General features: G+C 32.5%; 1 protein-coding gene across 2 annotated transcripts in view; it reads right to left on the minus strand.

Moving 5' to 3' along the window:
• KLHL1 (kelch like family member 1) overlaps positions 1 to 17,186 on the minus strand; it is a 407,738-nt gene that overhangs the window by 232,586 nt on the left and 157,966 nt on the right. For both annotated transcript variants that reach the window (XM_036831798.1, XM_036831797.1), the window contains one exon: positions 13,516 to 13,652. In XM_036831798.1, coding sequence (XP_036687693.1) covers positions 13,516 to 13,652 — 137 coding nt within the window. The remainder of the gene's footprint in view (positions 1 to 13,515; positions 13,653 to 17,186) is intronic.

Below are 17,186 nucleotides of genomic sequence, written 5' to 3' on the forward strand. Positions count from 1 at the left end.
TAGATACACACACAAAAAAGAAAAACAACCCAAACACAAACACTAAAGATGGTCATCAAACCACAAGAGAAGAGAACAAAAGAGGAAGGGAAGAAAAAAAGACCTATAAAAACAAAACCAAAACTATTAAGAAAACGTCAGTAAGAATGTACATATTGATAATTACCTTAAATGTAGATTAAATGTTCCAACCAAAAGACATAGACTGGCTGAATGGATACAAAAACAAGACACTATATATTCTGTCTACAGGAGACCCACTTCAGACCTAGGGACACATACAGACTGAAAGTGAGGGGATCAGAAAGGATATTCCATGCAAATAGAAATCAAAAGAAAGCTGGAGTAGCAATGCTCATATCAGACAAAATAGATATTAAAATAAAGACTCTTATAAGTGACAAAGAAGGACACTGCAAAATGATCAAGGGATCAATCCAAGAAGAAGATATAATAATTGGAAATATATGTGCACCCAACATAGGGGCACCTCAGTATATAAGGCAAATACTAACAGCCATAAAGAGAGAAATCAACAATAACACAATAATAGTGGGGAACTTTAACAACCCACTTTCTTCAAAGGACAGATCATCCAGACAGAAAATCAATAAGGAGACACAGGCCTTAAATGACACATTAGTGAAGATGGACTTAATTGATATTTATAGAGCATGCCATCCAAAAGCAGCAATGTACACATTCTTCTCAAGTGCACACGGAACATTCTGCAGGATTGACCACATGCTGGGCCAAAAAGCAAGACTCCGTAAATTTATTAAATTTAATCTTTTAATTAAATTTAATCTTTTCTGTGAGATTAGAAATAAACTACAAGTAAAGAACTGTAAAAAACACAAACACGTGGAGGCTAAACAATATGCTTCTAAGCAAGCAATGGATCACTGAAGAAATCAAAGAGGAAATAAAAAATACCTAGAGACAAATGAAAATGAAAGCACAATGATCCAAAACCTATGGGATGCAGCAAAACAGTTCTAAGAGGGAAGTTTATAGCAATAAAATCTTACCTTGGGAAACAAAAATATCTCAAATAAACAACCTAAACTTACACCTAAAGCAATTAGAGAAAGAAGAACAAACAAAACCAAAAGTTAGTAGAAGGAAAGAAATCATAAAGATCAGTGCAGAAATATATGAAATAGAGACAAAGAAAACAATAGCAAAGACCAATGAAACTAAAACCTGATTCTTTGGAAAGATAAACAAAATTGATAAACTTTTAGCCAGACTCATCAACAAAAAAAGGGAGAGGACTCAAAGCAATAAAATTAGAAATGAAAAAGGAGAAGTTACAACTTACACCACAGAAATACAAAGGATCATAAGAGACTACAAGAAACTTTATGCCAATAAAATAGACAACCTGGAAGAAATGGACAAATTCTTAGAGAGATACAATCTCCCAAGACTTAACCAGGAAGAAACAAAAAGTATGAACAGATCAATCACAAGTAATGAAATTGAAATTGTGATTAAAAATCTTCCAAGAAACAAAAGTCCAGGACCAGATGGCTTCACAGGTGAATTTGATCAAACATTTAGAGAAAAGCTAACACCCATCATTCTGAAAGTGTTCCAAAAAATTGCAGAGGAAGGAAAATTTCCAAATTCATTTTATGAGGCCCCATTATCCTGATACCAAAACCAGACAAAGATACCACAAAAAAAGAAAATTACAGGCCAATAACCACTGATGAACATAGATGCAAAAATCTTCAACAAAATACTAGCAATCTGAATTCAACAATACATCAAAAGGATCATACACCATGATCAAGTGGGATTTATCCTGGGGATGCAAGGATTTTTCAATATCCACAAATCAATCAGTGTGATACACCACATCAACAAACTGAAGAATAAAAACCATATGATCATCTCAATAGATGCAGAAAAAGCTTTTGACAAAATTCAACACAGATTTATGAAAATAACTTTCCAGAAAGTGGACATAGAGGGAACCTACCTCAACATAATAAAGGCCATATATAACAAACTTATAGCTAGTATAATACTCAACAGTGAAAAGCTGGAACCATTTCCTCTAAGATTAGGAACAAGACAAGGATGTCCACTCTCTCCACTTTTATTCAACATAGTTTTGGAAGTCCTACTACAGCAATCAGAGAAGAAAAATAAATAAAAGGAATCCAAATTGGAAAAGAAGAAATTAAATTGTCACTGTTTGCAGATGACATGACACTATACATAGAAAATCCTAAGAGATGCCACCAGAAAACTACTAGAGCTAATAGATGAATTTGGTAAAGTGGCAGAAGACAAAATTAATGCACAGAAATCTTTTGCATTTCTATAAACTAACAATGAAAGATCAGAAAGAGAAATTAAGGAAACAATCCCATTTATCATTGCAACAAAAAAAATACAATACCTAGGAATAAACCTACCTAAGCAGGCAAAAGCACTGTACTCAGAAAACTATAAGGTACTAATGAAAGAAATCAAGGACTACACAAACAAATGGAGAGATATACCATGTTCTTGGATTGGAAGAATCAATATTGTCAAAATGACTATACTACCCAATGCAATCTACAGATTCAGTGTAATCCCTATGAAATTACCGATGCATTTTTCTTAGAATTAGAACAAAAAATTTCACAATTTGTATGGAAACACAAGAAACAGCAAATAGCCAAAGGAACCTTAAGAAAGAAAAATGGTGCTGGAGGAATCAGACTCACTATCTTCAGACTACACTACAAAGCTACAGTAATTAAGACAGTATGGTACTGGCACAAAAACAGAAATATAGATAAATGGAGCAGGATAGAAAGCCCAGAGATAAACCCATGCACCTGTGGTCAACTAATCTATGACAAAGGAGGCAAGAATATACAATGGAGAAAAGACAGTCTCTTCAGTAAGTGGTGTTGGGAAAACTGGACAGCTACATGTAAAAGAATGAAATTACAGCACTCCCTAAGACCATACACAAAAATAAACTTAAAATGGATTAAAGACCTAAATGCAAGACCAGACACTATAAAACTCTTAGAGGAAAACATAGGCAGAACACTCTTTGCCACAAAGCACAGCAAGATCCTTTTTGACCCACCTCCTAAAGTAATGAAAATATAAACAAAAATAAACAAATGGGACCTAATGAAACTCAAAAGCTTTTGCACAGCAAAGGAAACCATAAACAAACCAAAAAGACAACCCACAGATTGGGAGAAAATATTTGCAAATGATGTGACCAACAAGGGAGTAGTCTTCAAAATTTACAAGCAGCACATGCAGCTTAATATCATCAAAACAAACAACCCAATCAAAAAATGGATAGAATACCTAAATAGACATTTCTCCCAAGAAGACATACAGATTGCCAAGAGGCACAAGAAGAGTTGTTCAACCTCACTAATTATTAGAGAAATGCAAATCAAAACTACAATAAGATATAATCTCACACCAGTCAAAATGGCTATCATCAGAAAATCCACGAACAATAAATGCTGGAGAGGGTGTGGAGAGAAGGGAACCCTTCTACACTGTTGGTGGGAATGTAAACTGGTACAGCCACTCTGGAGAACAGTATGGAGGTTCCTTAAAAAACTAAAAAAGAGCTACCATATGATCCTGCAATCCCACTCCTGGGCATATATTCAGAGAAAATCATGGTCTGAAAGGATAAATGCACCCCAGTGTTCTTTGCAGCACTGGTTACAATAGCTAAGACATGGAAGCAACCTAAATGTCCATCAACAGAGGAATGGATAAAGAAGTTGTGGTACATATATACAATAGAATATTACTCAGCCATTAAAAAGAATGAAATAATGCCATTTGCAGCAACATGGATGGACTTAGAGACTGTCATACTGAGTGAAGTAAGTCAGACAGAGAAAGATAAATATCATAAGATATCACCTATATGCAGAATCTAAAAATAAATGATACAGATGAACTTATTTACAAAGCAGAAACAGACTCACAGACGTAGAGAATGAACTTATGGTAACCAGGGGGGAAAGGTGAGGGAAGGGGATAGTTAGGGAGTTTGGGGTTGACATGTACACACTACTATATTTAAAATGGATAATAAACAAGGACCTACTGTATAGCACAGGGAACTCTGCACAATATTATGTAACAACCTAAATGGAAAAAGAATTTGAAAAAGAATAGATAAATGTCTATGTATAACTGAATCACTTTGCTATACACCTGAAACTATCACAACATTGTTAATCAACTATACTCCAATATAAAATAAAAAGTTTAAAAAAAAAAAAAGACAGTCTCTTCAATAAGTGGTGCTGGGAAAACTGGACAGCTACAGGTAAAAGAATGAAATTAGAATATTCCTTAACACCATACACAAAAATAAACTCAGAATGCGTTAAAGACCTAAATGTAAGTCTGGACACCATAAAACTCTTAGAGGAAAACATAGGCAGAACACTCTTTGACATAAATCAAAGCAAAATCTTTTATGATCTACCTCATAGAGTAATGAAAATAAAAACAAAAATAAACAAATGGGATCTAATTAAACTTAAAAGCTTTTGCACAGCAAAGGAAACCATAAACAAACAAAAAGACAACCTTCACAACAGGAGAAAATCTTTGCAAACAAAGCAACCAACAGGGGATTAATCTAAAATATACAAACAGCTCCTGCAGCTCAATATGAAAAAAACAAACAACCCAATCAGATAATGGGTGGAAGATCTAAATAGACATTTCTCCAAAGAAGACATACAGATGGCCTCACTTATGTATTTTACTTTGAAGCCATTTTGTAAAATGGCAAATTTAAATTAAACAAATATGTAGAATGAAGTTTGTACTTCAGGTCTAAATATGTTTTCTTTAATTTAATTTGATAAATAAAATAATTGGTCAAAAAATTTAAAACACATCATATTATATAAAAAATGCCCATTTATCATAAAGTAGACTACACAACCCAGGAAAACTCTTGACAATAATTAGTGACATATATTTCAAAGTACTGTTACATTTTGTAGACATGAATGTATCAGGAATGAAAATGTTATGTATCAAATACATGTAAAGTGACTTTTACAATTCTTCTCACAGGAGTAAATTTCCATTACTAGTCTAGATTTTCTTTATTGATTTTTAAAATTCTGCATTATCCCCTTCTCTACCTACTTATAAACATTTCTCCAAAGAAGAAAAGATGGGGTGGGAATCATGCACCAGACATCAGACTGGCATGAATGCCATTTGAGTAGAGTGTTTTCTCTGGTTGAGGAATATGAGGGGAGTGCAGTCATAGCTACAATGTGCCTAAGAGTGTTCAAGCACACAGTCTAAAGGATCAGGGATAGGATATTCCTTTAGGATATCTTGAGCACTTCTGGCTGAAACTTGCTTTCCTTGTTGGGTAGCCCTTACCATCTTTTATCTGAGGGAGAGAAAGCATTTAACATTAAAGTGTTTGGGGTTCTCATTATAAATTTCTTTTCTCAAAGAGGAAGTAACTCCTCACTAAAGATGGCAAACCAGGCAAAGAGGAATTTATGGCAATCTTAAGAGGGGTGTAGTGACTGAGGTTGCTTTGTTTCCTTGTTTTTGTTTCTTCATTGTATTTAGTTGTGTTTAGTTGATTTTAGATACAATCTACAAAAAGTATCAGCTCTATTAAATTTTAAATGAAAAGTATTGAGAAGTAGTTAAAATTCAACTAAAGGAGTATTTTAAAAGGTACATATTACTTAGAAACATATGAAGTTGGTGCTTCAGTTTTCCCAATTGCAAGATAAAGCTGAATATTGTGAGGCATAACTGAGATGTGTGTGAAACGTGCTAAAATATAAATATTAAACATGTGTAGTGTTTTCTTTTTATAATTCTTATTTAGATTAAAATAATAAAACAAAATTGCAAAATTCTGAAATTGTGAATGTCCAAGACTGAGGACGTTTTAAATAATGCTGTAAACAATCACAAACAATTCTCCATTTGGGTAACATCTACATAGTTTCCTCAGGTTATTCACAATTTTATATAAAAGGAAATTAATGATAAGGAAAAATTATATTTGATGACAGTTGATATTAGGTCAATGTAAGGTCAAATTTGTCACACAGTGTGGCATAGCATAAGTACATATAAGCAGTATTCCCTTTCATATTAATTGGACATAATGTTGAGTAACTTTACAACTAGTAGAAAGAACCTTGACATGTCACTGGGAAAACTAGACTGTGGTTTCACATCTATGTTACTTTGCTGACCTCTGTGTTAGGGTGTTTTCATTTCTGTATCTGACAATAAGATTTAACTATCCATCTCAGAATGTTGCTGTGTGGATCAGCTGAGATAAGATAAGATAAAATAATAAAAGTAATACATGATAAAAACACACCTCAAACATACAAGGTAGCAAAATTATAAGTCGGTGGTTTAAACAACATATGTACCACTAAAAATGTACATGAATCATACATATGAATGTGAAATCATATTGTAATACTGAAGAATATAATAAATTGGATTCAAAAGTTATAAATGTTTGTTGAACAAAGTGATTATTCCCTCCCCAGTTCTCAGCCTTTATATTTATTTTTTATAACAGATTATACAAAGGACTTGAAAAAACTTATAAAAATACCTATCATGAATAATCATTATAATTGAGTGCTTACAATATGCTAAGCATTATGCTAAACCCATTTAATTTTATTAGTTCATTTACTCCTTAAAAGAGTCCTCTCAGCCATTATTATTTTCCCTTTCTTATAGTTGAGTTATTTTAAGACTTCATAAAGCTAAGTAATTTAACTAATATCCCAAACTGTAAAATGAGGGAGGCCAAAGGCTATAGTCAAAATTCTTAATGAGAAGTAACAAATAGGTAGCACTGATTAGAATAAATGCCCAACAATCAGAATGAACATTGGGCTGCCTACATCATGATGAATTCTGGTTGAATTACTTCTGGCCAAAGAAGCTCTCAGATATTTCCAATGTTAAATTCAACACACTACACTATACAGAGGTACTCCCCTTCAAATAAAACAGAATCAAGTGTACAGATATTTTGGGATTAGAGTGAAGGTAAAATAATCCTGAGAAAATTTAATCCAATATAATGTTAACGGCACAAGAATACGTAGCATCAATCCCGCCCAGTTGGTATAGTGGCCTATCATTCAGTTCATGCCTTCCTAGTACCCAAAGCAGAGGAAAATGTAAACAATTGTAAGTTTGAGAACACCAACAAAATAAAATAAAAGCAGACTTTTATTAAAGAAAAGTTGATTACAAGGCAAAACTTGAGATATATTCCTTACTTGGAGACTCAGAAAGTAAATGTGAGTTACAGTGCAGAATTGACAAAACCTTTCCTCTATAGCAATTAAATATTAAGTTTCACACAGCTATTTCATTTTCAGTCTGTCTATGGAATCCCATAGCAAAAAGCAAAAATGCAGTTCAATAATAACAACAAAAATTACACAATATTCACAAAATATACGTCATTTTAAATTATTTTACACAATAATGTTCCCTCAATTAATTTTATATTATTCAGTGTTGTGCATGCATGCAAACACACACACACACACACACACACACACACACACACACAAGGTTCCCTGGTAAAATAATGGCAATATACAACTGATTTATTTTATTTTATTATTTTTACTTTTTTCTTGTTCATTAATAGAGGTTATTTCAACATCCAATGAAAATTATTAAGTCAATATTTTTAATTATTTGGTAACAGTAGTATGTAAAACCAATCTTTAAAGGCTCAATTTCTTAAATGGAGAACAGAATTTTCTCATGTAGTAAAAGCCCTAAGTTTCAAATTAATATTCTGCTAATGTGCTTGCATATTCATGCCACTTGAATTAAACCAGTAATAAAAATAAAACAATAATTTACTTTTAATTACAATGAAAATTCTGAGGGAGTTTAGAGTATTCAGTCCAGGCTGAACATATTGATGTATACTTTTCAATATTAAAGGAGAACATTAAATATCTCAGCTCCTATGTGTGTGTGTATTTATTTCGTTCAAATGTTTGGCAGTAAGTATTGTACCATTCCTTAGCATGTACTAAGACTTTAATTTACTTCAGTGGCACATAAACTTTTTTTTTTTTTTTTTAAAGGATGTTAACTCTTCAGTATGATTTTTTTGCCACTTGGCAGTTTAATTTTCTACCCCTCTTTTTAATACCACTGCTAGATGGACAGCTTCCTTTATTTAAACCTTGTCCTTATCAGTTCTCCACAGGACCTGACACTTTGCTACTAACCCTGCAATCCCATCTTCCATATTTGTTCAAACTCTATTTCCTTATGCATCAATGAACACAGTGTATTTTCAAGTATGTCAGGATAATAGGGACTATGTAAGAGATAAACTGGAAGGAAATTTCTATCAGCCTGAAGCAACTTTAAAATACAGCGAATCCCAGAGCATCCTTTTCAAATATATTAAACTTCCTCTTTCATTTTCACAATGTGATCATCAATTTTTGGCTAGAATTGATATTCACACAATCAATATAGTAGCCTTCAAAATTGGCTTTACAACATTCTCTAATGAGGAAACACTAGGCTGTGTATATCTAAAAGGACGTTTATACCAAAAGAAGATAACAAAAATTAGTTATTTGAGACCCTAAATTGGAAAGTCCCTTGAAGGCAGAGAATGTGTGTAATTCAGCATATTGTCTTCCAGAGCCCATCATAGGGTCCAGCACATAGTGGGCATGCAGTAAAACTTGAGAGGCATTCAGTGTAATCACACGGCAAGAACTATCAGGCATTCATGTGCTGAGGTTGTCAGGTATCACTGGCTCCTGCAGAGAACCAGCATTAGACTGGGAGGAAGTGTGACTCAAACCTGCAGTGAGCCACTATCTAGCAATAGGGGAGTTGATTTAAGCTACCCAAAGTGTTATGAGGGCAAGATAGTCATAATCCACTCCAAGGAACTCCACTGTAACTAATACTCTACAAAAGGACATTGATTCAGTAGAGATAATACCATTCAATTTGTGCTCTGACATTTTACTCTAGTAATAGATTCAACATCTTACTACTGATCTTTGTCAGGTTACTTTAGCTCACTGAATGGGTTGCATCAAGAACTTCAGAGTCTCTTAAGCATTGAAAAAAAAACTGTCCCTTCATATTAATTCAAAAGAGACCAATAAAGTTCTGATTTATGTTATGATGATTTTGTCAACGCTTATCTGAGATAGCAAATATGTAATTCTCAAGAAAAAGTAGTTTTGGTGCCTCTGCTTTGTGTCACATACTTAGCCATAGAAAAATGTTCATTTGTAAAATTTATAATGCTCAGGATAGAATTTCTAAAGTTCTATACATCTCTAACTTTTTAAGTAATTTGAAAGTTGAATGATGAGAAAATGTAAACATATTTTTTCTTTTCTTCTCTGATTCCATCCTTCTGAAGATGTTCTGTAGAATAATTCCAGAACAACCTTGACTTCATTATCCCAATCCACAGGCTTTATTGTAGATTAAACAAATAATTCCCTAGATCTTTATTCTAGATGAGTACAATTACAGAATTGAAACATCGTTGCATGTAGGAAAATGTTTAAAAAGCTGTCTTTTAAGCCCATTTGACTCTATACATCCTAGAATGCCATTAAGTGGATACTGATACATAGATCTTACCAGTTTTGAAAACAAAAGTAAAGAGCTGTTTCACTCCAATAAGTCTATTCATTACCAAATTTGTTTAAAAGTTTGTCATTTTAATCTGTTTCAATTTATATTTTATTTTGTAATCCCTAGTGTGACCCCCAGCAAGTGCTCACATATTTTTTAATTAAATTATGGTTTGATTTTGAAAAACTGATATACTATCTTATAATTACATATTCTCTGGATTAAAACTAAGTATTCAAACTTTAAATTTAAGACACCAATGGTAAAAGGACACTATTTTATAACATACACAGTTGCTAAATAGTCCTTTGTTCTGTATAAATGACTAAGATCTCACTCAGATTTCCTAATAAATAAACTATAAGGAAAGCCCAATGGAAAGTTTTAAAAAGAAGAAATTAAAGTTAATCAAGAATTTATAAAAGTGGTATGAACTCTCCTGTTAGATATACAATTATTTCTAACACCAGTGGAAGTGTTCATTTCCTTTTCATTCCTGAGCTATTATAGTGTGTGAAAAAAATTGACCTTATACTACCTTTTATTTTAAGTAGTTTTGATACTGTAATCATTAATCATCATTTTTATAATTGTATCTTTACCCTCCATACTTTCAAGAATGTTTTCTTTAAAGTTGTCAACACAAAGACCTTGTTGGTTTTCTTTATTCTACCTTACATGTTGCTAGTATTAACCTGTTTATTATTATATATATTTTCCTTTAGAAAAAATTCTAATTTTGTTTGAGCTATTACTCGGAAGTCACCCCTTTTTACCCAGGTCATTCTTCCCAATTACCAGAAAAAAATTCTCTAAATATTTGCTTTGGTTCTTATTGAAACTCTGTGAGGCCCCTGGTCCCATCCTTTCTCATTCTAATTTGATGGAGTAGGAAAAAAGAAAGGGAAATAGAGAGAATGTCTCCCACTTCTTACATGTACAAATTTTACCTCATGAAGTCTTTAAAGAATGCTTCCTCTTTCTTCAAATCAAAGATAATTAAACTCTATAATAATTGAAGCTTACCTCTGTTAGCAAGTTATTCCAAGCTACTTTACCCATTCATTATTTTCTTTAATTTCTGAGATAAAAATTAGCTACATATGGTTCTTTCAAACCTAAAAGACTTTCCAGATCTCATGGAAAATTTTATCTGTTTAAATCATTTCAAAGTCTCTTACCCATCTCTACTGGGTGCAATACTTCTACAGCTAGTAGTTAACTGTCAATTCTTGACATAGTTAAGCCTCCTTAGTTTCTCCAAGGCCTCTCAAACTTCAGAATTCAAGAAAATATTCCCAATTGGATGACCCTTTAAGGAGCTCACTGTTTATTCATTCTTTCCCCTTTTCTGTGATGCATTTATTTTTAGCTTTCTACAAAGGAAAGCTTAGAGATCAGCTAGCAGGCGAGCTAAATAGACACATAGAGATACTTCCTATTCTTCCCTTGCTATACCATTGTTCACTTGATCTCTTCTATTGTTATGATTTCTTACACTGTATATAGCAAAAGACAAGGTACATACTTTATATTGTGGCTAGCCTCCCCATATTATGATGTAAATGATTTGCTCATCAAGCACATTTCTATAAACTAACAATTGGAAATTTATCAACTACCAGGGAGGAATGGTTATGGGAGCAAAGACCAGAGTGGCAGTGGTAACTTAATGGCAGCTTTGTATCTGGTCTGCCCTCTACAAAGCAGAGAAAAATCTGGGTCATTACATTCAGCAGGGAGCTTTGAAACACCTTCCAACTTTTTGCTACATGATGATAAGTGTCTTTTGACCTAGTTTTGCACTTGAGAAATGCAAGGCTGCTAGGCCATGGAGGCTGTAAGTGTTGGATCAAGGCTTTTATGTTGCTAGAAGGATTCCTAAAGTGTTAGCTTTGTGATTCTTCTCTTTCCAGGAAACAGTAATGTGGTTATGTTTTCTATCTCTTGTCTGGGAGGCCAATGATTTTTTATACTATTATTTCAGGTTGCATGCAAATTGAAATTGAACAAGATGGTCTTAAAGTCCCCTCAGCTTTACTAAAATTTAGACAGTCTACTTCCTGACTATAGGCCTTTTATCTCCCTTTTCTTAGAGCATTTACTTTAGAAAACTTGTAATTATAAATCTTTCTCTACCTCTTTGAGATGCAAATTATTAAAAAAATATTTTTTAATGAAAAACTGGCCTCTTGCCAGTTTTACAACCCAGGAATGTTTTCATCAAGGACCTGGAAGCCATCTCTTTGAAATGCCAGCCTCAAGGGAAATAGCACTCTTATCTCTCAGGTTTTTTGGGGGGGGGTGGGGAGCATAATTTGAGTGGGCACTTTGTTTCAATTTGTAAAACTACCTTCGGTCAAAAAGATAGGAGAAAGTTTACTTTTCCTTTAGGTAAAGCCAATCAGCAATGGTCTGTGTTCTCTCTTTTACCCCAGCACTTTAAAATCCCCTCCCACCTTTGTTTCAGCAGTATTAGGTAAAGACTGAGTACTGGTCTCTCTCCCCGTTTGCAACAGACTTGAAGAAAAACTTGCTTACCTGTTTAACTTTGTCCATGCAATATTTGCTTTGACAAACTATAATTTAAAAATTACTGAGGCTGGAAAATGTCTAAGTCTTTCCATTCCATTGCTGCTTTGTGATTCAAACATCCAGAACATGTGCATTTTTCTTTCCAAAGAGGTTTCATTTACTAAGTGTAACATTAGTGTAGCAAACTCCTCTCTGTGAGAAGCTAAATCCTCCAAGAGGACAGATTCCCACTAGTTCCACAAATTTTGGTTCTAGTGGCTGATCTTCACAATGCCATCTCTCATTTCCCTGTAACCAGAAATGCTGCAAAAACACAGCTCCTTAAATTAGGGTCCTGCTACTTTGGTAATCAGGCTCTAGCTTCTCTTTCTTTCCTCATTTCACACCATGATCAAGTGTTCAGGCAAAATGAACTACATGCCACTTCTAAAAAATATTACTATTTGCCTTTGCTTCTGTCACAAGATTTTAGTATAATATGTCCCCTTCTCTTATTAATCTTAAAAGTTATTAAAATGTTTTAAATGAATGTGAGCCATAATAATGCTCTGAATAGCAGGTTGTATGCCCTCTAACTGCCTCTTAACATTTCGTATTCTATCACATTTATCCCTTGTCTAACTTTTTTCTCCACTTGGACTGTGAGCTTCTGGAGGCAGACATGGTTTATTCACTAGTTTATTCTCCAGAGATACAGCTAATACTTGCACATTGAGCAACATTCAACAAATGTTTGCTAAATTGGCAAAATTATTTGTGCTAAATATAATATGGTGCAAAGGCCAACAGAAAAAAGAACATAGTAGATCAGAAGAAAAAGCTTCCAAAATAGCCATTTTCACAACTCTAATTATCTTCATTTTCCTTTTTAACTAAGTTTGCCAAGTCCATTTTGTGAAGGATTTAATATTGAAATAAACACATTACAAGAAAAAAAAAAGTTATTTGAACCCATCATTCCCTAAAAGAAAGAAAATTAAAATTTTCTTTCTTAATGCTCTAAGTTTGACCATAAACAAATTCATAGTTAATAATTAATAACCTCTCTTCTCCTCTCCCAAGCTCATTCCATTGACTATTATTATAAACCAGTTTAAATTCTTTGTGGAAGAGTGTAGAGCATATGTATACATATGTACATTGGTGATTTCAGTGACAATTGAAAAGGTAGTCTGATTTTTCTCAACTAAAAGAAATGAAAGATACATGGTCAACAGTTTTTTTTTAAGCTTTAAAACCTGTGTTCAAATTCTAAAATTCACAAGACATTAACATGAAGCTATAATTCTTTTACTATACCTGTATATGCAAATTGGACAAGGTCCCAGAGAGCATTTGGGTCTATGCCTTCCATCTTGATCTCCTCTTGCTTGGCTTCGCAAACATCACTTGTAAACATGGCAGCAAAATAGTCGGAGACTGAGCTCAGAACAAGCCTGAAAGAGTCACAGGATCTAATTTAGGCCATGAATGTTAGGTGTCAACAAGAATGCAGTGCAGAAGACTCTATCTATCTATCTATCTATCTATCTATCTATCTATCTATCTATCTATCTATCTATCTATGTATCTATCATCTATCTATGTAACTGCTTATCTATCAACCATTCTGTGTATATGTATCCTCTATCCATCTATCTGTTTATCGCCTTATGAATTGCACTTTTAAAATCTGATTTAGGAAATTCTGCTCCAAACTTTGGTCACAGAGCATTGTCCTACATTTTCTTCTATAATTTTTAATACATTTTTTTCTTTCACATCTAGGTCTTTCATCCTTTTGAATAGGATTCCAATTTTATTTCTCTGTATATACTCATCCATAATTCATGAAACTACTAAAGAATTTGATTTGTCCCAGTGAATTAATAGTGCCAACTATATTGCAAATTTGAGTCCTGAATGTGCAGTGATCTGTCGCTGACTTTTTTTTTTTTTTGCTTTTTTGCCTATTCTTGTGCCAATACAATACTTTTGTAATACTATGATTCTAAATAGTCTATAACCAATGAAATCCTCCCTTTTTATTTTTTTTTTATTTAACTATTAGTGGAGTTTTATTCTTCATATAAAATTTAAAGTAAGCTCTTCAAATAAATTAAGTGGAATTTTAATTAAAACTACACTGAATTTCTGATTAATTGGGGATAGTTTGTATATTTATTATATAAAGTCATCCAATACAAAAGTATAAAATATCTCTCCACATATTCAGAATATCTTGTCTGCTTTTTATTCAAATTTTAACTTTTTTTTCTAAAATTGTCTTGTGTATTCTTTTTTGATTCTTATTTACTTTAGAGTTTTGTGGGTATTATGTATAGTAACTTTTTAAAAAATTCTACTTACTTGTTGATTTTTGTTGGTTTAGAATTCATTAATTGGAACTTTCATGAATCCATCTTTTATCTGGCACAGGTACTGAATTATCTTACTAGTCCTTTTGATTCAACTGCTTTGTCCTCTAGGTAGATTATTATATCATCTGCAAACAATCTCATTTTGACCACTTCCTGTTCATTCTCTTTAACTCCTTTTCTTTTGCTTTTCTTTAAACTTCATCCAGGACCTCAGTGTTATGTTAAATGGCAGCTGTGTCAGGGGAGAAAATTTGTGTTATTCTCTACCCTAAACGAGTCACATCTAGGGTCTCCTTTCAGCAGGATGCTTGCTGAAACAATTGGTGTATAAGCTTTACCAAGTCAGGAAGACCCCTTTAATTTTTAGCTTTGCTAAACAGATTAAAACATGTAGATGCTAAAATTCATAAAATGCCTTTCTTCTGAATCAAAATTATCTTTAGGATTTTTCTATTTAAATCATAAGAGAAATGAACCTGCTATTTTCTTTTCGTGTATTTTCTTAGTTGCCTCTTTAATCAAGATTATACTAACCTCATAAAATGAGCTGGCAACTTAAACTCTTTATAATTTTGTATAACAACTTACAGAAGAAAGCAAATAATTTTTCCTTAAAGATGTTCTAGAGCTTACTTGAAGAAAATCTTAGTTGGGCTATTTTGGGAAAAGGTGACATATCAATCCGATTTCAATTATTGAATAAGCCACAGGCTTGTTTATATACTCCTTTTCTTCATCAACTTTTACATTTCAGGTTTCCCAAGAATTAGCCCATTTGATCCATGTTCTGAAATTTATTAATGTTTATTGTTAATAAAATTATGTTTAGGTTTAATTCTATCATTCTACTCATTTATATATTTTTTTATCTGCTCCATTTATTCTTTTGGTTTTATTGTCTTTTAGTTCATCTCATTCATTTATATTTTAACTACCTCTCTTACATGTATGTTTGCATTTTTTAAGGTGTTTTTTTCTATAAAGAGTCAGATATTAAGTATTCTATGTATTAAGAGTCATACATATCCTATCACGTTTTTCTTTTAATAAAATTCAGTCAATGGAATATGTGAAAAGGAATTTTAACTCATGGTCCATACAAAACCTACCTGCATGCCAGATGTGGCCCCTGCACTGAAGCTTGCTAATTCTTTCTAGAGATTACAACATTAATTTGTAACTAGTAACAGTCTACCATCAAGTAAAATTATCCTACTTTGTGAACACTGTAAGAACCTTACAGCAGCATAATTTCTCTTACTCCTTCTTGCTCAGTCAAGAATCTTTTAAAAGAAGAATATACATGTGAAAGTAGAAATTTATTTTATATATACCCTTTTTTTCACCATTTATGAGGGTCTTTATTTATTTCTATAGAAGCAGGCATCAATCTAGTATCAATACCCTTCAAGAGGAAGAAACTTCTTTAGTATTTTTTGTAGTGCAGGTCTGATGGCAATAAACTCTCCCAGCTTTCATTTACCTGAAAATGTCTTTATTTAGCTACATTGATAATATAAAGTTAGTTCCACTTGATAGAGAATTCTAGATTGAGATATTTTTTTTTCTTTTGGAACTAGAAAACTAATATTCTATTATGGTCAAGACTCCATTGTTTCTAATAGAAATCAATTTTCATTCTTATAATTGTTTCCCTGATTTACTATTTATTTACTTAAGTTACATAAATGTGGTTACTTAGTATTTACTCTTCTTACCATTTTCTGAGCTTCCTGGAGAGGTGGATAGATTTTTTTCATCAAATTAGAAAATTATCTGCAAATAATTCCTCATTTTTTCATCCAATTCACTCTCTAACTCTTCCTTGGACTCTAAATACATATATGTTTCAATAATTAAGAGTGCCTTACAGGTTGTAGAGTGAATTCACTTTACACTCAATTTTTCTTTTACTCTGTGTTTTATTGCAGATGATTTCTAGTGAGTTGAATTTTTCCAAATCTCTATTAATTTTCCCTTTCTTTATTTATTATATTCATCTTTTTCTGTAGATATTTTAAATTATTTTTCATAGTTGCTTTAATGGCCTTGTTTCCAGGTTGATTTTCATTGACTGATTTTGCTCTTGACCATGGATTACACTCTCCTGACTATCTCCCACATATTGTAAATTTCAGTTGTGAAATGGACATTGTGCCCCCCCCACCAAAACAAAAGTAGAAGCTAAGAAGGGAGCATTACTCTAGTTTTTAGTTATTTTTATTTTTTATGCCACAGCTATTTGATAGCTTTAAAAAAGTGTAAGTATTTCAATTTTCTGATGATTTATTGTTGTTTTAATGACAGTGAATATTTTTATATACTTTAAAATCCTAAGTGGAAATATATTTTTAAATGAATGAGTGAAATACTTGACAATATGTTCTTATTCTAAATACATAGAGAATTGTAAAAAAAAAAAACAAAACTGAACTGTAGTTAAGAGGTGTGTTTTAAACAGTTGTTTGAATTAATCCTGAAACTTCTTTCTATTTACAGTGGATTCAAATTAGAAGTATCAGTGTAAGTTTATGATTCATAATATTTTTTAAAATAGAAATACTTGTGTTTTTTGTGTGTATGCATATGTATGTACATGTGTATGTACCT

The sequence above is a fragment of the Balaenoptera musculus genome, chromosome 18 (assembly GCF_009873245.2).
Source record: "Balaenoptera musculus isolate JJ_BM4_2016_0621 chromosome 18, mBalMus1.pri.v3, whole genome shotgun sequence".
Lineage (NCBI taxonomy): Eukaryota > Metazoa > Chordata > Mammalia > Artiodactyla > Balaenopteridae > Balaenoptera > Balaenoptera musculus.